Here is a 27,335-nt window from a genome sequence, read left to right as displayed (position 1 = left end):
TATAAGGCGTCACAAAGGGTCTGCAGCGCCGTACATGACATACTGAAAACAGTGAGCCAAACAGAACATGATACACAACTTCATACAGAAAGAACAAAAAAAAATTTAACAAAAATATATACACAGTCACAGGTAACATGGGAGTGCAAATTATATTATTTTTGGGACAATGAGTGAAAATGATGGTATAAATCAGCGAGAAGTAGGCCAAAGCTTAAAAAAATAGGGCTAGGGAAGCAGGCCAAGAGGTACACAGGGTGATGGAATAGTAGAAGGAGCACACAAGGAAAGAGGGCCCTGCTCCTGAGAGCTTACATCCTAAAAGGAAAGGGGGAGACACAAATATGGTGGTACTAACTGGGGGAGAGAGCCAGGACAAGGGAGTTAGAAGGAGGACTGATAGACTTGAAGAAATGAGTCTTAAGGGCACACTTAAAGCCTTTGAGAGTAGATGCTAGCCTGATGGAACATGGAAGATCACTCCACAGCTGGGGAACTGCCCGGGCAAAGTCCTGGAGACAGGAGTGAGAAGAGGTGATCAGTGAAGTAGTGAGGCTGTGGTCACAGGCAGAGCGGAGGGGGCGGCTAGGAGTGTAGGTAGAGATGAGATTGGAGATGTAGGGAGTGGAGGATTGATTAAGCTTTAAAGGTTAGGGTGAGGAGTTTAAATGTAATTCTGCAGGCCATGGGGAGCCAATGTAGGGACTGTTGGAGGGAGACAGCAGAGATAGAGCGGCGGAAGAGAAAAATGAGGCGGGCAGCAGCATTGAGGATAGATTTAAGAGGGTCAAGGTAAGAATCAGGTAGGACAGAGGCTTAGAAGTCAAGGTAAGAGATTACAAGCAAGTGAACGAGGGTTTTCGTAGCTTCCGTGGTGAGAAAGGGGTGTATCTTGGATATATTTCGAAAATGGAAGTAGCAGGATCAGTAAATATGCACACTAGTATGAATGACGTACATCTGGCGTAAACTATACTGCTTAACAGCTGGATGCATCCTGAGATGCGTTTGACTGAAGATCTGCACATAAATTCTCTTTTCTTGTGTGCATTCTTTCTGCATTAAATTAAGATCATACATTAATTTAACCTCCATTATCTCATAGATTGTAAGCTTGCAAGCAGGACCCTCTCACCTCTCTATGTATTTTATTAATGTTTGTTCCCAATTGTAAAGCGCTACGGAATTTGCTGGCGCTATATAAATAAATGTTGATGATTATGTTTTCAAATAGAACAGTAATGAAATACTGTCAATGTAATTCACTGTACAAAATTAAGTGGCCTTTGTTTCCCTCCGGTTTGATTTATCTGAAATTTCTGTAAACAGGTTCACAAGAACACTGCAGAGCACCTCCTGGGGGGACTTTTACATGATCACTTTTACATGATCAATGCACATTCCTTTATGTAAATAAAAACAAAGCATTACTGACCTTCAAGTTCTTCATGCAATTGGCAAGGTATGTTTTGACATCACTATCATTTCCTTCTAAAAGTTTTAAGGAGAGGTGGATAAGGTGCTTGAATGGATTAGTTTCAATTATATTTAAGTTTGCAGACATACAATCCATCCCATTTGAAGATGTCAAGAGCTGCAGTAAAAACCTGTAGATGAAAAATTATTTCAATTGCAAAAAATAAATATCCATACTCAAACACATACTATATAATATAGATTTGGTCATCTGCACCCAACAAAGACATTATTCATGCTATGCTACCTACTTCAAGCTGACCAACTCAAGCCAAAGTCCCCTTCGGGCCAGTACTACACTAATTTTAAACATGAATACAATATGGACAATCATGATTATCGCTATGCTTTTTAACTTGGTTTCGTCCTACCTGCACACTGCTTTTAAATGTAATAACAGCAGCTGTTGGGACACCTAGGAAATCACCTGACAAGTTGGATAGGGAGGGAAGCTACAATAAAGGTTTGGATACAAGACCCAATTTTAGCAAAAAAAGAATATAAAGCAATGGTGGGCAATAGGCGGCAGTCCGAGCCTTCACCTATTTAGATTTGAGTTACCGCATACTTGCCAACTTTCTAAAGTTGGCTTCCGGGAGCCTGTCGGGGGAGGTGGGTGTGATGGGGGGTGGGGCTCCAAAATTCGCTTCATTTCGCTTTATTTTGAACCCGCCCCTGTGATGTAATGACTCAAACGTGTTATTTTACAGCAGGGGGCGGGACCAAACGCCGCGATTCCCAGTGAATCACGGCGCTCTGGAGCCAATTCTGCCCACTTCACTAGGAAGATCCGGGAGATTGCCACACTCTCCCGGGAGTCCGTGAGACTCATGCAAAATGCGGGAGAGTTGGCAAGTATGAGTTACTGTCGCCTTACTGTCAGTTTCAAGCAGTCTGCTTATTCTACTTACTGCTCTCATTAAGAAGGTGTTTTCTTCCACAGAATTAGATTTTTTTGTTTCACACATAGATCTATGTAAACTCTAGGGACTATTATGTATGAAAATTTTAGGAGATCTGCGAATGCTGAGATACTCTAACCACACGGTTTGACGCTACAAAACAAAGAAAAAATTAAAAAAATATATATATATCTACTATATAAATGCCTAGTGGCAGGTGTGGAAAAAAAAAAACCAAGCTGCAGCGCCCCCTGCTGGGCAGAGTTATACACTGACCTATATATTTCTTGAAGGAGAAGTGACAGTTGGGAGTGGTTGGTGGTTGCCGGGGGTGACAGTGGGGAGTTTTAACACCTTAAGTAGCTTGATGAAGGATGTGGCGATGAAGATGAAAGATGAGGTGATGGAGAAAAATGATGAGGTGGTGACATGTGGACAAAACCACGTTAAAAAAGGGCGCTTGCGTCGGGAAGTAATGCTCTTCCCCTGAGGAGGCCTGGGCTAGGCCCAAATGCATGACAAGAACCTTTTTAAACACCTTAAGTAGCCTGATTTGACTAGAATACATGAGTATCATGCACGGGTTAACATATATATATATATATATATAAATAAATAAATAGATAAAATAAGTATATAAAAGTACCAGTACACAAATAAAAATATATCTGTACAGCTAAAATTCTGTCTAAAAATTATTTTCATTGCATCAAAGTCTCTCTATAAGCCTGTTAGCATCTTCTTTGTGACACAGGCAGCATGTTATGGGCATAAGCCTTTTCTTAACACAGCATGAATGTTCTATACCAAAAGCAATCAATTTGTCTATGTCTTCAAGTAGACACCATGTCTAAACTTCTATCACTCTCAAGCACTCTACAGCAACTGCGAAAGAAAAAAATCTATTTACCAATGAAGGAATAGTACAGGGGAGAACAAAATAAAAACACAGTTTTGTGAAGTTATTGAAGAGTATAGTGTTCCCACTGAAGAAGACATACTATCTGTAGATTATCAGTGATGTGCACATGGTGATTGTCACTTCTAATTTCCCATCAAACATCACAGTAACTGTCATCAAACCACATGCAGGATTTTTTTTCCTAAGGTGTTAAACATTGGAAGCATTATCTTTCATGGAGTGATGACCCAGGGCAGAATCAGGCACAGAATCTTCCAGCAGATCGATGCAATGAGCTAAACACAATAAAACCTTGTACTCTAGGAGCAGGCTCTAAGCACCTTATTTTTCAAATAAAAAATCTTGACAGCATTATTTCAAATGTAATCTAAACTTCATATTTCCCTTAAAAATAGCTGGTGAACTGGCTTTTATACTGAAAATATTGTGTAAACTGAAACATACTAAAAACTTACATTTCTACTAAATTGTACATTAAAACATGATATTTCTACGGCCCCAACTATGATCTTCTATACTTCACACTTCTTTGAGTTATCATGTCTTTGTCAAAGGCAAGCTGTGCATCCACTGAACATTCATTTGTCAGATACACACTGACAATTCTCTACAGTAATTCAGAATACAGGGAGGTGAGAAGTAAACATATGAAGCTGTATACCAACTGTACAACAAGCAGGTTTGTAGAATGCAAGGATAAGTACACATTAAAGGACTTTTTGTAAGTTAAAAGTGCAAGAGACCCTTGCTGCATCATCTCTATCCCCTGGGCCGGGCGTATGCAGTCTTTTGTCTATCAGCCCCCATTGGTGCATCACTGGATTTTAAATGAGAACGACGCCAACAACGATGACCAAATGATGCAACAGTGGTGGTCAGACAAAGGCAGAAAACTGCATATTTGCCTGTAGAAGAAGAACTACAAAAATACAGAAAGCAAATTGCAATTTAGTCTTGCACACTTCAATTCAAATTAACCATATAATATTCTCTTTGCAAAATTTTCACTATGGCAATAAGTCACAAATAAATACACATGAGAAAATTACTTGATCAGTTACACTGTTTAAACCTATTACTGCGTCTACATTAATGTAAGTACTGGGACTAAACCAAGGGTGGACAAACATAATGCTGTTGAATCTAGAAGCTAGCAAGCTATTCTAGGAAGCCTATGAACACGTATCAACAGAAATCACTCCTGAAAGTCAAGCGGCAGAAGTTTTGAGGCAAATGTCTAAGGCTAGGTACACACTACTACTTTCAGCTGATTATCAGACCAATCAGATGATAACGACTGATGGGCCCGATATCACAGTAGTGTGTACCCTGAAACGATGAACAATTATAGTTCTAAAGCACATCAAATCATTGATTGAGATTTCCAAACTGAACTGAAAATCTTGTTCAGCAATGGAACAATGTCATTCCAATTCTGCAGTGTGTATCTTACTTGCCTACTTTCTTCAGCTCCCTTCCGGGAGCCAGCCAGTGGAGGGGGGCATGGCGGGCAAAATCGCGTAATTTCGGCCCCGCCCCCTGTGACATCGGGAATCACAGCGTTTGGGATCTAATTCTGCCCACTTCACTAGGAAGTGGGGCACTTCCTAGTGAAGTGGGCAGAATTCGGGAGATTGCCACACTCGCCCGGGAGACTCTCGCAAAATGCGGGAGTCTCCCGGACATTCAGGGGGAGTTGGCAAGTATGGTGTGTATGCGCTCACAATCAGGATCTCCATAGGGTTTACAACAGGCCTGTCCTACCTGCGGCCCTCCAGGTGTTGTGAAACTACAAGCCCCAGCATGCTTTGTCAGTAGACAACCTGTTGATAGCTGGAAGGGCATGCTGGGACTTGTAGTTTCACAAACATCTGGAGGGCTGCAGGTTGGACTGGACAGGCCTGGTTTACAGATTCATTATCTTTTCAGCCAATGGTCATGACAGATGAAGAGCACAGATCTGTCGATAAATCTTGTAAAACATGTCATACACTATATAGTGTGTACACATGAATAGGCATGATGATCGGGACTTTTTTTTTTTTTTTTTTAAATCAGTTGTTCGTAAAATCGTTATAGATAACAAGTCAGGAGAAAATTTCTGTAGTGTGTACCTAGCCTAAAGCTGGAATGGAGAAATTCAGGAGCAAGGTAAAAAATAGGGCTAATAAGAGCAGTCACACTTAAATGAACATACAAAAAATCAATTCACATTCGCCATGCTAATTTACTGGTCCTTTAGGAATTTCATTAAACATAACTTCAATTTTGAGTCCCTCTAATATTGCTTTCTATGCTGCATATTGTTAGGACTTAGTGGACCCAATTATTCTTAAACATAAACCAATATTAAACAACTAATATGCTTTTCAAAATCATAGATCGACAATAAATATTCTAGTGTCACAAATATGTCAGAATAAAAGCAGCGTGTACCTAGGCACAGTCTTGTCTTGCTCAGATATACATTGCTCCAAAAGATCTATGAACCTCTGTGGAAACGCAGAAAATTCCACTAGTAATCCTTGCTGGTTTTTTAAGCTAAGATGAAAAGAGGGAAAAAAAAATTATATCACTAAACACTTGCAAGCAAATTGATGAAAACAAGGCATGAAACGAAAATTACATTATATATAATGTGGGCACCGTCAGCAGAAAAAACAAAAACATTTAAAAGATTTTCTAAATTAAAAATCACTTGTAGATTAATAGAGTGTGCATAGACTGTACTAATATGCAGATACAGGATACCAAAGCAATTTATCTTTACTATAAGAATGCAAACAACAAGGGGTTAACAAGTATATCATAAATATAGTTTTTAGTAATATAGTCTAAATGGGATTAATAAAGCATAATCTGAAAAATATTTTTTTTAAATTACCTTTGAAAATCTTCTTCCCCTAGCGTGAGATTGTAGAGAAAAAATGGATCTGTATCATCTGACAAACGAACTATAAGATCCTAAGCAAAAAAAAAATGCACACAAGCTTAAATTACTACATAGAAATAAGCCAGTTTAAAACTGCACCTTCATAAAACATTTTCCTGAGGTACCCTAGACCCTTTCATGGCAGCTTGCTATTGGTCTTCTTACTCACAAACCCCGTCTGTAGCCATTTTTGGCTGGTTAACTAAATACATTTGCAGAGCCCCAGAAAAAAAAAAAAATGTTTCCCCGAAGCTCTGGCTTGGAAAAAGGGCCTCTACGTAAAATAAAACTACACTACCATGTAGTAAAGTAAGAAAATAAAAAATACAAAGTCTGCACAGAAAGACATAATATGCATCTGCACAATCAGCAATAGAGTGGATTAAGAAACACTGGAGCTATCAATATGCAATTCAATTAAAACAGACTACAGTTTATCTTTCCAGCATCCACTGAAAAATAAAAAATATTTTTTATTTTTTAATAATAATAATAATAATAATAATAATAATTCAAGTTGCAGTGACAATGATAAATGATTTTTAAGTGTTGTGTAAAACACCAATGAGGTAACATGAATTAAAGTCACTTTAGTACACTTAAACCACAGCAACTAGGTCACATGGAACAACAGCTGAGCCGGACCAATTTTCTGAGCTGACTGCAAATAAGTAATGTGAACCTACCTTTTTATGTAGTGGGTTTGATGATGGATGCGTTTCAACTGTCAGTCTGACACTGGAGCGTCTGCAGAAAGACAAAGGTGATTTGTGTTTATTAATATAATGAAACTGCACATTTGTACATTGATACATCAAGCTATGCCCAGATGTCTGACATCTCATGAACGTCTTTTCTAGTGTAAAATAGCTTAAATCCAAGGATTACAACTATGATTTAAGTCTTATATGCATTATCTGCACTTAGATTTAATAAGCGAAAAACAAACAAAAGAAAGCATTAGCACCTAAATTTTATCTTATGTCAATCACACAAACCCTGATATCTTAGAGCAGAGAAGTTACTGTAGACAATATTATTTTAGAAGGTTTAAGCTCTGTATGAAAGAAAATTCCAAACTCTCCAATATAATAAGCTCACAGTGTGTCGCAAACACACATGCCATTATAATATACACACATTATAATTACTATGAAATATATGTGTACATTCAAGCCTTGTAAAGTATTGAAGGGAATTAGTACAATATTGGACATTTTGAGCATTTACTGTAATACCAGGGAAGTGTGCGCAGAATTCACCACATGTGGCTCCAGCAGGATTTCGTTCACAATTGAATCCCCCCCCCCCCCCCCCCCATTGAGTCAAATGATTTAAAACTACTTTCACCACAACAATACTACTACTCAAAGAAGGTTTAATTTTTATGAAAATTGGGTTAGTCTCTAGTGAGAAAAATATTCTTTGGAAGAGAGCCTAACATTAGAGGAAAGGTGTGCGTCTCAGCTCCTTGCCATCAATTCAGTTTTTTTTTTTATTTCTTTGCTTATTATAAAGCGTTCATTGGTGAACTCTTGATATCACGGAACCACTACTTGGAATCAGCATTAACTCGAAGGAAAAAAAAATTCTATCCCTGTTGAGATTAGACCCCACCAGTTAAAGAGAAAGATGCTTTATAAAAGACGTCCATAGTTGGATCTGAATGACCAAAGATTTGGATATTCCATAAAGGCTTTACTCACAAATTATATATGTGAATATTCTGATTGCGTGTATATTTCTTTTGGCAAAACAGATTATTTCCAAGATTAGATCAGTTCACCTCAATTTTTTTTAGGTGTTCTGGGGGTTGTAACTAATTGGTTATCATACATTTTATGTAATTACATATTTTGTAGCATAGTGGAGTCTCTGAACTTAGACGAGCAAGAACTGAAACACAGAAAGTAATCCCACAGCAGATAGCGATTTTGATAAGGTTATGTTACGTCTCCCGAGAGATGCCTATTAGTCAGTGTTGACACTGGCCTTCCAAGGGCGTGGAGTCTAAAGTACCTCCTGGTCTTTACCAAGAACCGCCGCAAGGCGGGATGGATTTGGCTGCCGGAGGACCGCAGGTCGCAGCCCTTGAGTTGGCCCCCTAACGTAATAGCTGGAGAACAGGAGATGGAAGATCTGGTGAATAGACTTAGAGGTGGAAGCGCTGGGCGCTGTTAGCTGAAATAGCAGCAATGAAGCAGAAGTTCTAACGGGTCAGCGAGGTTCCAGTTCGGACACGCTGAGGCAGCCACAGATGGGAGAGTCACCGGATGGAATCCCAGAAGCACAGCAGAATGCACCTATGAGCAAGCCGCAGAGAGGTCTAGGAAAGCCGGGTTGGTACACAGGTACACTCGTTGCTCTGACACACTAGCTGTGTCAGAGCAAAGAAGAAATAGGAGGGGAGATTCAAATTCTCCACCTCCAGATTACATGGTCGCAGCCGTCCCCGGCCGGAAGTCCGGATCAGCGGCAAGATTCTGACAGATTATTTTTAGGACATTCAGTGACAAGCAAACTAGCACACTGAAGAAACTGCCATTTTTACCCCCCCCCACCCCCACATCTGCCTTCATTCTGTCTACCTTGTAGAATCCGGTTGTATGTTTGTGCTGCAGCAAAGTAGTTCCTAGTGGCTTATGTTTTATCTGCCCAAGAAACTGCAGTAATGGTAAGAACAAGCTCAAGATATTTTATAATATATATATATATATATATATATATATATACACACACATATATATATATATATATACATACACACACACACATACACACATACATACACACAAGTCTCCAGTTTACTGAAATACTATTCCTCTTCTGCTTTGAATCATCTTCATATATGCTGCACACAACTTCACAGGCACAATAACAATGCCTGATCATGAAGGATCAGGCAAGATTGTACACAGATGCACAGCTTTGTTTAAGATATTACATATGCTCATATAAATAAAGATCTTACACATAATATAAAACAGTTTAGCATAGATGGTTTATTGCATAATTCTTTGCCTGTTTTATAAATTTACATAAGCACTTTACTCTTTGATGTGTGCGTTTGTTGTGTCCCAGATTCAATAACAATTTCCACGTTAACAAAATCAGCTCAGTATTGCTTGATTATTTTTCTTATACTGTGAGAACCCTTTTATGTAGAAAACTGGATTTGAAGGATTCAGACTGTAAAATCTACTTCTTATTTAGGGGTAACCTTTGGTTTTCTGAAGGGTAGAAGATTACAATACCCCTTTCTCACCAAAATCCCAGGTCCTACACGGATAATGAACACAGTTTCAACCAGTGTTGCATCTCTTCACATCGCACTTTGGTCCCAGGTAAATCGCGGATCATCGCCTTTCACACTGGACCCGTGTTTGCCCTTCATCAACAAATTGAATCATTAAAAGGAAAACAGCAGACGCTCATATAGATGACGTAGCAGATGCTCTTATAGACTAGTCATAAAAGTGGAAAGTGACTGCATTGCTTTAATTATGGCTGAAGGGAGAGATGTAAGCAGCTACTGTGCAGTATGGTTTTCCTGTATAATTCTGGATTCCTTCTGTTTCAGGATGCAAACGACAGCTTAATGCAGCTGGTTACAGTCGGCAATCTGGTCCAATGCCATTTCCGGAGGAGAAGGGTGGCATTTTTGGCTGAGGGCACTAAAACTCAATGCCAATATATACATAGAAGAACCTTTATGTTGTCCACAAATGGCACCATAATAAAATTCAGCACTGCGACAAACAGAAGAGTGCGAGTCAGAGAACAACATCATGTACAAGCTATCTGGTCTACTGTGGAAGGTTCTGATGACTAGCAGTGTATGGCACACTATTGCAACTGCCAGTATACCTTTAATTCAGAATTGGGAGGAGTGTCCAATGTGCTGTGTTAAAAATAACTTTGACCTCCACCGTAATTATTATTATTATTATTATTAATATTTATTTATAAGGCGCCACAAGGCATCCGCAGCGTCGTACAGAGACAAACAAAATTACAATACAATGGGAGACAGCACAGTACAGTAAACACAGCAACTCAGTAAGCTCAATGCACAGCTAGAGAGGGCGGGGAAGGGGAAGTGAGGATCCACAAACGACGGGGCCCAAGAAGGAGGGCGCAGAAGACAGGGAGACCCCCAGGGGGGAGGAGGGAGCGAGAGTGGACGTGGGGTGGAGGACCCTCGAGGAGGAGGGCTAAGTAGCTGGAGAGCAGAGTTAGAAGTGGTGGAAACAGGAAGGGGGCCAGGAGAGTGCTGAAGGTGGCAAAGAGGCGACGGGGGTTAGAGGACTGGGAAGAGATGAGGGATTTAAAGAAAGATTGTTTAGCGAGTGAGAGGGCAGAGCTGTAGGATGAAAGGATGAATTTAAAGTGGAGGAAGTCAGCCAGGGAGCGGGATTTTCTCCAGTGACGTTCGGCGGAACGGGAGCATTTTTGGAGGAAGCGGGTAAATTTGGAGTGCCAGGGTTGGGGTTTGGAGCAGCGGGGGTGGACGGACTGGGCAGGGGCGACCGCGTCCAGAGCGGAGGTGAGGGTGTGATTGTAAAGGGAGACCGCCTGGTTGGGACAGGCCTGGGAGGAAAGGGGAGAAAGGAGGGTATCGAGAGAGGAGGACAGAGAGGCAGGGTCAAGAGCGTCGAGGTTGCGTATGGACAGAGTAGGTTTGGGCAGGGGGAGGGGAACAGGAGAAGAGGAGAGAGAGAAGGTGAGGAGATGGTGGTCGGATAGAGGAAAGGGAGAGATGGAGAAGTCGGAGAGATTACATAGGTAGGAGAAGACAAGATCAAGGGAGTGACCAAGGCAGTGGGTAGAGGAGGAGGTCCATTGGGTGAGACCAAGGGAGGAAGAGAGGGTGAGCAGTTTGCTGGAAGCAGGGTAGGTGGGGTTGTCGATGGGGATGTTAAAGTCACCGAGAATGATCGAGGGGAGATCGGAGGAGAGGTAGTGAGGAAGCCAGCTAGCAAAGTTGTCAAGGAAGAGGGAGGTGGAGCCAGGGGGGTGGTAGATGACAGTGACGCGGAGATGGATGGGGTAGAAGAGGCGGATGGAGTGAGCTTCAAAAGAGGAGAAGGAGAGTGAGGGTTCAGGGGGAATGACACGAAAAGTACAGGTGGAGGAGAGGAGGCCAACTCCACCGCCTGGGCGGGCACCAGGCCTGGCGGAGTGGGTGAAGGAGAGGCCACCATAGGAGAGGGCAGCGGGGGAAGTAGTATCAGAATCGGAGAGCCAGGTTTCAGTAACGGCAAGAAGGTTAAAGGAGTTGGATAGAAAGAGGTCGTGGATAGCAGTCAGCTTGTTGCGGACGGATCTGGCATTCCAGAGGGCACAGAAGAAAGGGGGAGAGAAGAGGGGGGAAATGGGGACGAGGTTAGCAAGATGAGCAACGTGCGGGGGGTGGCGGGGAGGAACGGGAGAGGTAGGGCGGGGGGAGAGTATGGGTATGGAGTGAGAGCGGGGAGGCATAGTAGGGAGAGAGAGAGAAACAGAACAGTGAGATAGTGGGGACAGTGAAAAACAGGTAAGAACAATGGCAGGAAGACAATGAAAAGGTGGAAGATCATAACGAATTAGGGCGTGGAGGGCATGGAACGACAGTACAGTGAGATAATAAGGACAATGAAGACAGGTAAGAATGATAGCAGAACAGTAAGATAATAAGGACAGCGGAGAACAGCTAAGAATAAGCAGGGAGACAATAGCAAGATGGAGGACAATAACCAATTAGGGTGTGGAAGGCAAGGAATAATAGAAGGAGAGGTAATAAGGACAATGGAAATAGGCAAGAATAATAACAGGTAAAAGTAGTTGCTGGTAAATATAAAATCAGGAAAAACAAGATAAAGGCATATAAATAGTAGAATAATAACAGGTAAAAAGTAGTTACTTGTAAATGTACAATCAGTAAAAACAAAATAATTGCATATAAAATAATGTTTTATATGGAGTTGCTGCAGATAAGCCAGGGATTCAGCAGAAGGGTTAATTGACAAGCCGGGTCGGTACACAGTAGATCAGTTGATGTAGATAAGCCAGGGATTCAGCAGGAGAAGGGTTAATTGACAAGCCGGGTCGGTACACAGTAGATCAGTTGATGTAGATAAGCCAGGGATTCAGCAGGAGAAGGGCCAACCGACAAGCCAGGTCGGTACACAGTAGGTCAGTTGATGCAGACAAGCCAGGGACAGACGGCACGGCCCTGTCTCTGGAGTGATGATGACACTCCTTTGTACCCCCACAATAATTTCCCACTGTCTTCACAAGTTTTTAGATGTTTTATAATTGTGGACAGATAATTGTGTGGGAGGAAAGACACAGAGCTGATCTAACGTGCAGCCTTCTCCAACTGCCGCCCGCATGCGTATTTGAAAATATTCCGTAATTGAAATTATTTCCCACACAGTACTGTTGGGAAGGGTGTGGATGTGGTGTGGTGCCTTGCCCTCTAGTAATCAAATAATCTAAAAACATCTTACTCTTTAGTTTATCTGCTGATACACTCATGTATGGTTATTAGTTGAGTCATGCTCCAAGAACCTCTGCAGACGGGTGTCTTCTTGCGCCTGCATAGCCAAATCCATCTCCCTCAGCTTCACCGATAAGGTGGACATTGCTTTAGTGGCATGTTTCATCTTTGTGTTCTTTTTCCTTGGTAGAACAGTATAGACCAGCGGTTCCCAAAGTGTGCGCAGCGGCTCCTAGGGGTGCCGCAGCCAGGAAGAGGAAAAAAAAACCCAAAACCTCATCAATCCGGCGGGGCCTCTTTGTACCCTCCAAGATTCAGGGGGGCACAGAGCGTGTGTGGACGCAGCGGGGCACAGAGCGTGTGGAGATGAAGATAATTGAAAAAAATATATAAAAATATTCTTTTCCCTTGGATTTATGTGTACTATTTTTGCATACAACTAAATAAGTATTTCTGTCCTGACCTAAATACTTATTACGTTTTTTGACCCAACTACTTATAAAACTGGACTGCAGAGTAATTATTTTGGAGGGGTGCCTTGAAAAAATTATGAAGACTATAAAGGGTGCCGCAAACTGCAAAAGTTTGGGAACCACTGGTATAGACTATAAAAATTGAAAACAAAGGTAATAACACATAAAAATTTGCAGTAAGGCTATGGAGGTATGTAAAAAAACAGTGGATAAAAATCACGGTTCCAGCAATGTAATGCAATAAAAAAAGCAGTGAACAAAAGTCACAATTCCAACAATGTAAATGTAATAAAGCGATGAAAGTACCTTGATAAATCTCGTTGGTATACCCAACACAACAGGGTCCATGAAGATCTCCCGGGCTGTGAACGAGGACTTTCTCCTTCCGGAGATAGTGCACCGCCGACTATATTACATTACATTGCTGGAACCATGATTTTTATCCACTGTTTTTTTGCCTACTTTAGTGTATGTTGGATATATTTTTTCTTTTTTCCCTTGGATTTATTTAGAGTTATTTTTCATCTAGTTTCTTTCTTTATCATTTTGGACTATTCATTTTTTATCTTTCATTTTTCCACCATCATTTATTCATTTATTGTTTGGTTTCCAACTCTATTTTATTAATTTTTTTCTTTTACACCCACCATTTGGCATACATCCCCTTTTTTTTTTGCTGTGGAGCCCATAATAAACCTTTCTGGTTATTTTTAATGAGCCTATTGTTGTTTTCATTATATATCTCTATTGAGCATTTCACTTTTTACATTGTCATTGTGATTCACAGCGCCGTGGGTCACTACTATGTTTCTATTTATTTTTATTGGGAAGTTTGGAATTCGTCCCACCCAGACCCACTCTGGCAGCTCCCTACTTTTTTAGAGCAGCGCTGTTATCCCCAAACAATTTTTTCATCCCTTATATAGGGAGGTATGTGCAGTGTCAGATTCCAGCCCTCCAAAATGCAGAGGACATAACTTGCAGGGACAACTGCTAACACTGATGAGCAACACTACATAGCATGGTTATTTTCAATAATTTTGAAAATATCAAGTGCAAAATGTATTGCAAATAACCACAGCAGTGAAGCAATTATTAATACATAATCCCCAATCGGAATTAACTTACTGTTTGAACGCATAGGCATCAGTCTGGTCCACTGCTTCTTCTATACTACTCCCTAGGTCTTCATTAATAGATTCATATTTGCTATTGACTGCCGTCTCTTCAGCCACCATCTGTGACGAGAGTGAACCAGAGTGGCTGCTTTCAGTGGTTGTATTACTGTTAGCGCAGCTTGCAGAAGAAAGGTGAATGGGGTTGGATAGGGCTGAGTTGCCAAATACATCTGTGCACAAATCATAATATGGCTACTACATACGACCATTGTCACTTTTCTTTTTGTTGTGGTCATGCACTTTCCTGTTTTGCTTCCTAAAGGACTGGAGCTTGTTGACAACGTGCTGCTGAAAGCGCTTGATCCCCTGGTCGGTCAGTAACTTTGCAATGTTCCCACAATGTTGCATCTTTCACTGCACCAGTAATCTGTTTTTGATCTCCTCTTCACATCTGACAGCCAGTAGATTTTTCACTTCAGCGTCCTGCAGCATGTAGACTTTAGAGAGCGATTCTGAACTGCCAATGAGCTGCTTTTAACAGAACGCGGGTAGAATAACCCGAGAACACCTTTTATACCGCAGCGTATTCGGCTCCAACACAGGAATAACCATGGTAGCGACCCATTCACAAAGACACACGACCTGAGTAATTCCCGTGTCCATGCCTTGGGGTGTTACGGAAGTGTCACAGACACTTGCTGCTTAAAAGAGAGGTTATTTGTTTATTTTGGTTTCTGAGGAAAGAATCCCTGTTCCCTGCATGTTTTAAGATTACAATAAACTGTAAACTATCAATTGTAATAGATAGAGATCTTTTTATACCAGGAACTAGATTTTTGAATGGCTTGAACATCTAGTCCATAAAGCCAAACGCCATCATGTTCTTCTTAGAATCAACAATCATCATCATCATCACCATTTATTTATATAGCGCCACTAATTCCGCAGCTCTTTACAGAGACCTCACTCACATCAGACCCTGCCCCATTGAAGCTTACAGTCTAAATTCCCTAACATATATACACACACACACACACACACACACACACACACACACACACACAGAGACAGAGAGTGAGAGAGAGAGAGACTAGGGTCAATTTGTTAGCAGCCAATTCACCTACCAGTATGTTTTTGGAGTGTGGGAGGAAACCGGAGCACCTGGAGAAAACCCACGCAAACACGGGAGAACATACAAATTCCACATAGATAAGGCCATGTTCAGGAATTGAACTCAAGTGCTAACCACTTAGCCACTGTGCTGCCCAACAATACAAACTATAACAAGCCTTCAGTTTGCGCTGATCATTTCACCATCTTCATACAAGGACTTGAGAAAATAAATTGCTTGTATATATCAGAGGCTAGCAGTAGGGAAATAAAATCCCATACTACTTTTCCAGTGGTGCCCATATAAACTGGACAAATAACTGTCCTTTGCCTGGAAATGTATAGCCAAAGCTGCTCTTACATAGCTTATATACCATGATGCCATAACTGGCTCTTTGCTTGGGTTATAGTGTGCAAATGACAGTGGGCCCATGCAGTGAGTCAAGGATCAATAGCAACATTTTTGGATGTCGTGAATGGTATTGTTAACTTGTATAAACAATCAAAATATTGTATTGTGACCTAGGCATTTACATCAGAATATGTTAGCAAATGGTTTCTGGACCAATAGAAGCACATTTCTGAGATTTTTGGAGATCTTAAAAAGTGTTTTCATTTGTGACACAGTAATGGGTTTCCAATGTTGGGAATTTACACAACATGAAAACTGGATGTTTAAAATAAATAAATAAAAATATGTTGTACAATTTCCTCCAAGAGCTATTTGGTATTACGCAAGGGGGAAAAAAAACCTTCTAGTGAAGAAAACAAAATTGTCAGGTTATGCTGTGAGCAAAAGTTATCATTGGGGTTTGCATATATTGCATACTAGGGAATATCCTCATACGTTTAATTATGTCAATTGGGCATTATGCACAGCAGTGCTGGCTCTTTGGGCCAGTCTACTGTGCACCCCACTATTGGTGCTTGCATTAATGTTGTCACCTACACTTGGCTGCCACTAACCCTTTGCAACCAATTGATTTTGTTAGAAATATGCACCTCACTGCTGCCCAGTACTGGGGGTATATCTACAAAACTGCGGGTTTGAAAAGTGTAGATGTCACCTATAGCAACCAATCAGATTCTAGCTATCATTTTGTAGAATTAGAAATAGACTGATTGGTTGCTATAGGCAACATTTCCACTTTTTTTAAACCCGAAGTTTAGTAAATATACTCCCTAGTGTTTGTTCATTTTGCAGAGGGGCATTGCAGTCAAACTCTATGCTGGCAGTTAACGTGTCAAGGCGTTCAGCTACTTCAAATTCAGAGGCTGAAGTTTCTCCACTCCCTGCATCGGAAAGGCAGAGCATGGCATCCACTACATATGTTGAATGTGCCAACTTGGATACACTGTGGCCAGTTAGCTAGTTGTTAATATTAATTGAGCAATATTAAAACATATTTTTATGTTTCAACAATTTCTACCATCCTTATTCTCCGAGACTGCATACCTAATTGTGTGTTAAGTTCCATTGTTAAAATTGCACTTGAAAACAGATTAGACATCATCAAGGACAAAGAACAGTAGCAAGAGTAATTAAGAGATTGTAAAGTACATACCATAATGAAATTGTAACCACTGCAACAGAAAACCAATTCACAGCTACAATATAAAAGCTTGTAAAACCTTTGGAAATATCTTTACTCCTGCAACAAGGGTTAAATCTACATAAAATGATCACCACCTGTCAACTACTATTCGGATCTAACAGGTACTGCAATGCCTCCAACATTCCAAGCAGGAGATCATCTCTCCTGCTCGTGGAGGGCTTTTTGCAAAGCCCTCACTCATCAAGTCCACTCTAAAAAGAACCTCCTCCCCAAACCATTGTGGGAATCATGTGACCCATCAGATCAGTGTAATTGGAAAGACTAGGTTAGTGACGTTTTCGTATTGAACATTTCTTAACTATTCTGGATGTAATTTTCCTTTAGTTTTAGGCTTATCTAAATTATGATATGTTCTGGAATAAACCAGAACAAAACACAGAAGCGCCACACATATAGTGTAGTAAACAAACTTGATAACAATAAATGGGGAAATTTTAAGCTGCGTACTGAAATAAAATAAATATGTAGCTTATCTGGGAATTTAAGAATTCCAGGAGTTCTTTTCAAAGACCCATAGGGAACTTGATTTTCCAGAAGATTTGTTTTTGTTTACTACACGATGTGTGACAAATCTGACTTTTCTTACAGTATATTCTAGATATAAACTTAGAACAAGTATTTAAGGAAGGAGCAATCTACGTGTATGCTTTATTTTTATTTATCAATTTGATTTCACTTGCCATTTTTCGAAGCAATGAACGTAAAGATCTGTTGTACCTCATAATAATTACAATACACCAAGTTGCAGTTAATCCAACTAATTTCTTATCGAGTTAAACTTCATATTCCTATTTTTGGGTGTTTTGCATTAACTGCTTGCCTCAGGTCACGCCACAAAAAATGTATTTCAGTCTACTTTATATTTCAAAACATAGTGAGGAGAACGAGTGTTCAAGATAGTTTGGGGACTCTGGTGGTCTGGTGCCTTTCCGTGTTTGATAATCAATGATATTGGTTGGAGTAGGACTTAAAGTCCTTCAGAGGGATTATTTTGGGAACTGGGTCTATTGTACAAGTACCAAGTTTGATTGAACATATGAGATTATTTAAGGATGCCATGATCATCTTCATAGACGCTAGATTTTACTGTGAAGTAGATGTAACAAAGGGGCCAAATTGGGCATAAAAAAAAGAAATAAAAAAATCGCTAATCAATGATGGAGCGATGTCAGCAAATGTGGAACTATGTATTCGCCCATGACCAGCAGTGTAGGCAGATCTTTATAGTGTGTGTACAGTCACGATCTTTTCAGCAGATGGGTATAACAAACGAAGAGCACAGAAGGCAAATCGTGAAGGTGTGTACACATAAATCCTTTCCGTTGTTGATAAAATAATTACAGAAATCACATCTGCATTAATTTCTGTAGTATGTACCCAGCTTACGTGAGATTTGTATAATGAAACAAACATACTGGGCCTGAAACATTCAGGCACGAAACAAACATAAAATGCATGTTTTTTTTGTTTTGTTTTTTAAACACACATAAAATCAGGCACACACACTTTTGTATTCACTTACAAGCGGATGCTCAGACAGACAATACACTGCAGGATATGTCCTTTACATGTATGGTATATGAAGTTCCAGCAGAACGCACAGAAAAATGCAAAGGGGCATATTTAACAAGGACCGCAAAACATGAAAAATAGTTTTCAATCCTTATCGCATCGATAAGGATTGAACTATTTCTCATATTTATGAAATGAATTCCACAGAAACAGCAGTTCCGAAAAACTGCTGTTCTTTTGAAGTGCAAAACGTACTCACCACTGCTTCTTCACTTCCGGAGAAGTTTGCGATCCACGGGGGTCCTCTTCTCACTACAGTGCGCATGCGCCGACTGAAAAACTCGAGCATGCGCACAAACATCCCTTACAATAGGCATAAAAGCATTTTCGAATGTTGAATTGTGGTACATAGCAGTCCCCATAGACATCTACGGGGACTGGTATGTATTTTGAAAAAAATGCAAAGCAGCAGATATCTATGATATCTGCTGCGATGCAGTATTGATCAATTAGAAAAATACTTAAATATGTGTCCATTCCCCGAAAACAGCTGTTTTCATTGAATTTACATGTAAATTAACTATAATACATAGGCCCCTAAATGACTATTGTACTTTGACCCATGCTTTGGTCGCTGTACACTACTTATCACTTTCTGGGGCAAACACAGGGTGTCTAGTTACAAATACCAATCTCCAAGAAACACTTTTAGCTAGAGGTCGCCATCAAATTAAATGCAATTGGGCAAGAAGTCGTAAGAAATGAAATGACATATTGAAATTCTAAACCCTTTACAAACATGGCATTCACACCGATGAGCACAACTGCAACCAAAATGCTAATTGTGCAGCAATTGGCAGGGCTGTGGAACGCATGTAGCACCATTTAAGGAGAAAGTGCAGAGCATTATTATTGTAATCATATTTAATTTATAAGACGCCACAAAGGGTCTGCAGCACCGTACATGACATACAGAAAACAGTGAGCCATGACACAACATGGTACAGAAAGAACAAAACAAGAACAAAAATATATACACAGACACAGGTAACATGGTAATGCAAATCAAATTATTACTGGGACAAAGAGGAAATGATGGTAGAAATCAGCGAGAAGTAGGCCAAAGCTTAAGAAAACAGGGCTAGGGAAGCAGGCCAAGAGGTACAGAGGGTGATGGAATAGTAGAAGGAGCACACAAGGAAAAAAGCCCTTCTCCTTAGAGTTTACATCCTAAAGTAAAGGGGGAGACACAAATAGGGTGGTACAATCTGGGGGGGAGAGAGCTGGGACAAGGGAGGTAGGAGGAGGGCTGATAGACTTTAATAAAGAAATGAGTCTTAAGGGCACGCTTGAAGCCAGAAAGAGAAAAGCTAAAGCTAAGGAAATGTGCTTGCTTTATTTTATTTTTGTGACCCCAAAAAAACATTTGCAACAGTTTCTGTTAATCAAAGTAGCAGTTTCTGGATTTTGTAGATTTTAAAAATACAGTTCTAATGGGGGGGGGGGAAGGGGAGCTTGCATTGATATTACAGAAACCATGTGCAATGAGTGTGGCAAGCTACAATTCACATCACAAATATCCCTTAAACAGTAGAATAAGTTACAACAATTAAATTTCATAGCAGCACATGCACAACATTCCGGCTTTGACTTTGCAATCCCAGACTGAATTTTTAGTGGTTGGGGTAAGACTGGGAACATATATGGACAAACTCCACTGGCAAAACATGGAAAATTTTGTGGGCAAATTGCTGAACAGGTTTCAAACGTTTGCTCATCTCTAGTAGTACTGAACAGTATCTATCTCAGCCTTGTAACATAACCAACTAAAATGCATGGATGCCTCAGATAGCGTTTGTATCCAGTGAGCAAACACCCAGAGAGCAAAAAAAGAAATTAAGTTTGAGTTGGGAAGTAGTGAACTAGTCAATCCCAAAGTTGCACGGTAGTGCGTTATACATAGCAACCAAACAATAATCATTACTGGATTTTCTAACCAAAGCTGAGGTATGATGGTTATATTTACATAAATGAAGGTTTAAGCCCAATATAATGGAAGAAACTTGTTTAAACGCCAAGTCCACTCTCAAACACACATAATCAAATCTTCCTATTTATGACGTGAAATTATAGGTTATGACAAAATACACACTAAAATAACACTACATGAGTGTTTACTAAGGTGCTGTGGTCCTCACAAAGTACACTTGCACAGCATTTCAGTTAAGAGCAATTGTTTTGACAGTAAAGATGAAAGGGACAACTCAAGAGTATCTCTTGCCCTAAGAAAAGGGTAGAAAAAGTCTGGGTGTTTGATTGCCCTGGTGTGCAGAATTAGGGCTGCTGACCAGCCGCTAGTACTTCAACACTGACTGATCTGTTAGAGCTGAAACACAGATGTTTTATTGGACATACAGGTTTACGGCAAAACAAATGTTGGGCCCCACCTACCCCCAGCCACCGATGGTCTAGACTGACACCGCAAACCAAGTGCTGATTTGTGCATTTCTGTGTTTATGAAAGGAGTTAGGGGTGTAAAAATGGAAAACGCAGGGTATAACATTCAGGAATTAAAAATAGAGGGAAGATGAAACACTGAAGAATTAAAGATTGAGGGAGGGAAGGAGAAGGACAGCATGAATGAAGGAAACAAGAAAGCATAGATATGCCACCATCATGTCAAAGCAAACACTTACGTGTCTGGACCAGACATGCGGTCGCATGACCATTTGGAACCTTGTAATTGGCACTTTGTGACACTACCCATTTTAGGTTTAAGTTTACACCATCATCTTTCTACAACCAATAAAGCAGACTTTGTGCTTAGTATTGCTGGTACATTTGGTTGTCAGTAGGTTTATGCATCTGGCCCTACTTATACATACCAAGAAAATGTGCTGGGTGCTGCTGACACATGATGTATAAAACAATTTTGTACATCACACTCTGCATGCCACATTTGTTTTTTCTTATAGAATTGCTGGCTCATAACTTTTGGAAAACGTTGTCCAAAAGACCAAAATGGACCAATTTAAAATCTTTATTTCTCAACGGATGTGCAGAGGTCTTACTTTCCTCGACAGAATGATTTATCAAAGATCATAATCTTCTGAAGTTAGCAAATCAGTTATAATACAATAGAGAACGCATCACAAATCATTAATAGTTCAGTTTGATATTAATTTTGAAATTGTTTGTAAGTATGTACCATCAGCTACATTTTACTAACCCGATGATACCTCTAGCAAGAGCCCCAGGGCTGCTTCATGTAGAGCTTTATCCTTGGGCTTGCCTCACAACCCTGTCCGCAAACAGGGGCAGTATGAGCATGAGTACCAATCAGATCAGTCTACCTGTTCACATCCTCAATCCACTGCTATTTAAAGTGGTGAACTAAATAGATTTGTCGGTCCTCTATTACAACTAGATGCAACCTTTTTCCCTGGGCTCTGGCTATCCAGTTTGCAGCTGGAATCCAGTTTCACAAAGAAAGCAAGTAATAAACTACAGAAATAAACGGGCATGTACACATCCAAGTTGAGACAATTTATTTTATCAAAATACATACCAAGATTGATATTTTAGCAAACAAAGGATTAACATTTACTTCACTGGTTAACAAACAAGCTGAACAAGTTCCAAAATTATATAGTCATTTCCTTGGCTATTTTCTAAAGCATACAAAGGTTAAGATACACATACACTCCAAAAGGACAATTAAAAATCCATTTGCTTCTAAGGCTGGAAAAACATGCATAAAAGCAAACGCATCATCAGCTATTTATATAGCGCTATTAATTCCGCAGCACTGTACAGAGAACTCACATCAGCCCCTGCCCCATTGGAGCTTACAGTCTAAATCAGGAGCAACATTTTCACAGTTGCTCCTAAATGCAAACAAATGTTTTACCATGCATATGTAACCATCATCACTAGTAATCGGCACTTACTTCTGGCCTATAGCTGGCTCAAATGACACGACAGGAAAAACGAGTAACTATTAGATGCCCTAAGCTTGAATCGGACTTTGCTGCGTGCACTCAAGCTTGGCACGGCCTTACTGTACATTGACTTTATGTCCCTTCCCCATTCCACATCTGAAATCGTAGGCTGTAGTAAGGGTCCTTTGCGCTCAAAGATGAATTGGATGTTGCAGAGTTCACCGATGGGGCGCACACAGCACAATTTTACGCAAAATACGGCATGTTTCGCCATGTAATGAATCTGGCTCAAAGTACTTCAAAAGCAATCAAATGTGTATAAGCTTGCCCAATGAAGGCCAAAAGTTACAGGTAGATAAGACAACTAGCTAGTGACGGTACCCAGCAATCATAATCAGTCACTAACAACAGTTAGTGTAGTTTTGTTTCTTTTTAAGCATATACTATCTCCATGCAGGAGTCCCAAATTAAGATAAAACGTAAACCGAGCTGGTACAATCATAAAACATACCAGAGTCATAGCTTCAAATTGTCTCTTACAGGAATACATAATATAAATATATAAATGTTTCTGATGCATTATATAAAAACTACTAGGTCCTTTATGGGACATTTTCATCAAAAACAATCTAAGCAGGCCAGGGTTTGAAGAGTGCAAGTAGGTAATTAACACAAATGTCCAATGAACAGTTAAACAAGCTTTCATTTTCTAAATTGCACAAGGGGAAAAAAAAAAAAATTAGAATAGTTTTGCAATTTTTTTTATTTTTGTAATAAATGCCCCCAGTAAGAGAATGATGCTGTATCCTCCCTACAAAACACAGCCCCCTATTTATTAATGACCGCATTTTTAACATGAACCCTTTGGGGCATATTCAATTACGATCCGATCCGATCCACGGTAACGCGCGTTACCGCGGAAAATGCGCAGTACGGCCGTTAATACGGTACCGCATTAACGCGGATTTTCGTACACAGCCCTATGGGCTGCGAACGAAAATCCACGTTAATGCGGTGCCGCGGATTAGATTTGCGGCTGTTCCGGCGCGATCCCGCGGATCGGGATCGTAATTGAATATGCCCCTTTGAATCCTTATAGCAATGATAAGGATTGAAAGATTGTGTGTATTTATTAAAAATCTTCAACGAGAACAAGTCACAAAAAACAGCTGTTTCTGCAAAAGATCCCTCTCCTACCTTTCCTATGGTCACTATATCGAAGCGGCCATTTTTGCGATAGTGATCGGAAAGGAGAGCAGTAAGATGCGGTGAGGGATCCGAAGATCCCTCTACCGCAATGCTCTCCCCCATAGGACCAGAGCTGAAGAATTACACAAACAGTAATATATGTCAGCCTGAGCTGGTGCACATTACTGTATGTGTAATTGCATTTTCAGAACTTGTTAAACTGCGGCACAGAGCAGTCCCCATAGACATTTATGGGGACTGCTCTGGATTCCAAAGCAAAATGCAAAGCAGCAGATATCTAGTGCAATGCATATTCATATATTTGTAGGATACTTACATGAAAATAAAGTTTAATAAACAGGCCTCTTAAAGAGCAATTAATCACACATATGATCATTAGGAAAGTAAGCTCAACATCCAGATTGCAAGAGAAATAGGTTCATTATCAGGCATGGTAGGTAGGAAGACCACCATTATCAGCCTGTGCAGGCAGAACAACACCTGCATGTTGTCTGTTTGGCCACCTATATGCGTTACCATATAAAATGATGAACCTGTAACTCAGGTCATAGACATATTTATACTGTACCAGACAAGACTGCACAAGAAAAAGGCTAAAACAAACAAAGAACAAAAAAACAGTCCCATCCAATCAAAATGTCATAAGTCTATTTCTGCTCAATTTGGTTGTTTTACTTAAAAGTAAAATGCTAATGACTTGCATGTACACAGCAGGGATAGTTAGAAAATGTGCCTTGAATGAACTCAGAGCATGTGCTATTTGATCTGGTTCTATGCACTTAATGTACACATGGATCAGATAGGTACTGTAGTAAAAGTAAAACATTTTACTACATTACTATCACTTAACAAACCCTGTCCGCTGTTACGGTTATTCAGCAAATTTCAGAATGAAGTGAACATAGTGTAACAACTTGTGAAACAGCAGCGGATGATACCCAGCAGTCCTCGCTGTGTAATGATATGGACTAACGACATTGCCTTAATTCTCCCAAATCATGTTAGATTGTTTTGGTTTTTTTTAAAAAAAACAAAACGTTTAATTATCACCTGGCAAATCTATTAGAGCTGATTAAAGGTTTGAATCTCGGACGATGAAAACGTAGCCTACTATCACCGAGTTCCTTACCTACCTGTCTTCACAGTCCCGGCATTTGATGATAATAGAGACAACTTTACAAAACAGCTCTTCAATCATGATGACGGCGCTCTCTCGTGTAACTTGTTATATATACATATCCCGTGTGCTCCGTGAAGGCCTCTCCGGGGACGTGTCTCAGGCCCCAGGTTAGTGCAGTGCACCTGGGAAGCTGAGCCCTGCTGTGGCTACAGGAAAGTCTCCGAGCTGGAGAGGGAGGGGCTGGGGAGACCAGGCACCTGTTAATGAAAGTTGCAGTCAGGCTGTGCAGCGTGCTTATACCACAGCACCATGATCGCTTTGTGGTAACGAGGTGCCTCACCTTACATTCTCTATACCTCCCCCTTAGCCTAGCACCATCCTCTCTCCACTTGCAGCCGCGGCTCCCGTGGGGATTCGCGCCACCTTCCCGCCTACCGCAGCCCTCTTGCTTTCCTTGTCTCATTTCCCAACTCTACCTCCGGCCGCACCACTGAGGTGTGATAGACACAATTGGGCAAATACGTATAACCCTGGGACAGGTGTGCAAATACGGGCAGGAATTTTGTTTAGGAAGAGACTTGTAATACTAACAGTGATGCAGCTAATCTTTTTGGATATACGCAATTTTGAGAGTCGAGTACTTCATTTTTCTGCAGAAGGTAGTTCTCACTTATTTAAGAATTGCTGTTTGTTTAAAACTTACATCAGTTAGATAATCCGTTTTCATGCAGGCTGCAATCCTCTGTTAAATTCCTATTAATAAATAGATTTTATATATATATATATATATATATATATATATATATATATATATATATATATATATCTCTATATATATATATATATATATATATATATATATATATCTCTATCTATCTCACACATACAGTGCATTTCGTTTTAAGAAAAAAGGTGCCGGAACGCATCTCTTTCTGTCCCCTCATTTTTGTGTAGCCTTCTCTCTCTCTCTGCCCCTGCGCTGCACTGTAGCAGCACCGCAGAGAAAAAAAAATTAAATGTTGCAAAGTTAATTAAACTTTGAAAACCCATGGAAAAAAGGTGCCGGAACGCCATTATGAGCGTTCTATGACAAAAAATCCCTATGTATGTGTGTGTATATATATAATTATATTATATTTTCTACAGCCAGGACCTGATTGTCCAGTACTTGGCACTCTAGTGTGCAATATTTTTGGGGTGCAAAATTGTGTCAGTGAAAGTCATAAACTGAAATTGGTTTTAAAATGTAACGAAACAGTTGTTCTCCAAAGTAAAAAGAACACATGACAGAAAAATGTAGTAGGATTTTCATTATTGGCCATTCCCATGGTAAAGGCTGAAGATAATGAGTCATTCTCCAGCAGCCGCTAGAGAATAAGAGAGTATGATGGTGACTAATACCCCATTCATACTGCACCAAAAACCCGGGTTTTTGCAGGGGCACGCTGAAAAACCCGGGTCTTGGTGCAGTATGAATAGTCCAGCCACAAAATCCCGGGACTTAGACCCGGGATTTTGCGAGGGGTAATTCCCGTGTTGGACCCCGCTCGCCTGCAGTATGAATGGTGCAACCCGTGTAATTTCCCGGGTCTCACCATTCATACTGTAAAAAAAAAAGATTTTAATTAATAAAAAATACATAAGAAATGTTTACTTAACTTATTTTCAGCCAGCTGTGTCTCTGGTGCGTTGCCGGCTTTCAGGGGGACCTCTGGGTACTAAAATGATGTAATTTCTAATGGACTAGAAACAACGTCATTTTAGTACCCAGAGGTCCCCCTGACAGCCGGCAACGCACCGGAGACACCGCTGGCTGATAATAAGTTAAGTAAACATTTCTTATGTATTTTTTTTTAATTAAAATCTTTTTTAACGCTTTTTTTTTTCTAAAACCCGGGTCGGGCAGGTGCAGTATGAACCCACCCGACCCGGGAATCTTGTTATCTTTACTGCCCTGTGCCCCGGCAATATCCCGGGATAACAACCCGGGATATTGCCGGGACAGCAGTATGAAAGTGGTATAATGGTGCTCTTCCACACCTTCATGTCTTCACCCTCAGTAACACTCTTTCATGCCAGTTCCGTGACACAGTTCTGATTATAATGAATACAAAATAAATGCAAAGATTGTTATTTACTATTGTTAAAAAAAAGTGGAGCTGAGTTTTGAAAATGCGCAAATGAAAGCGTGTACCAGAGGGTTCCTTAATCAAAAATATTCCAAACGATGATTAATTTTTCAGCTGTTATGTGGTTGTGATCATGGGACAAAGGAAGCCAGATTTTAAATTAAGGACAAGTTCATTTTGTTTATCATGGATTAGCCTGGTGAGGGGGTGCTATGAGAGTGTTCGTTTAGGGTAGCCTGAGCTCTTAATCAACTCCTGTTTTTCCTAGAGAATTACTGAAGCAGTGTTTAATTTCAAAATGTTTCTATCCATCTTTATTAGCCTGGATGGAATTCTGAAAAAGGCTAAAATGCTACGGGCCTAAATCATATGGTAATACATATTAACACTTACT

The 27,335-nt window shown here is 40.2% G+C and overlaps 1 protein-coding gene across 1 annotated transcript in view; it reads right to left on the bottom strand.

The window, feature by feature from the left end:
• Nucleotides 1-25,088, bottom strand: part of LOC142108279 (spindle assembly abnormal protein 6 homolog) — a 66,113-nt gene extending 41,025 nt beyond the window's left edge. Inside the window, exons 1-5 of the mRNA XM_075191921.1 lie at nt 24,826-25,088; nt 6,919-6,979; nt 6,185-6,264; nt 5,737-5,841; nt 1,436-1,607 (exon numbers count right to left, since the gene is read on the bottom strand). Of these exons, the coding sequence (XP_075048022.1) occupies nt 1,436-1,607; nt 5,737-5,841; nt 6,185-6,264; nt 6,919-6,979; nt 24,826-24,890 (483 nt within the window). The 5' untranslated portion in view covers nt 24,891-25,088. The remainder of the gene's footprint in view (nt 1-1,435; nt 1,608-5,736; nt 5,842-6,184; nt 6,265-6,918; nt 6,980-24,825) is intronic.
• Nucleotides 25,089-27,335: the final 2,247 nt, after the last annotated feature.

Source organism: Mixophyes fleayi, chromosome 1 (assembly GCF_038048845.1).
Source record: "Mixophyes fleayi isolate aMixFle1 chromosome 1, aMixFle1.hap1, whole genome shotgun sequence".
Classification (NCBI taxonomy): domain Eukaryota; kingdom Metazoa; phylum Chordata; class Amphibia; order Anura; family Limnodynastidae; genus Mixophyes; species Mixophyes fleayi.
This window is presented reverse-complemented; position numbering and strand designations above follow the sequence as displayed.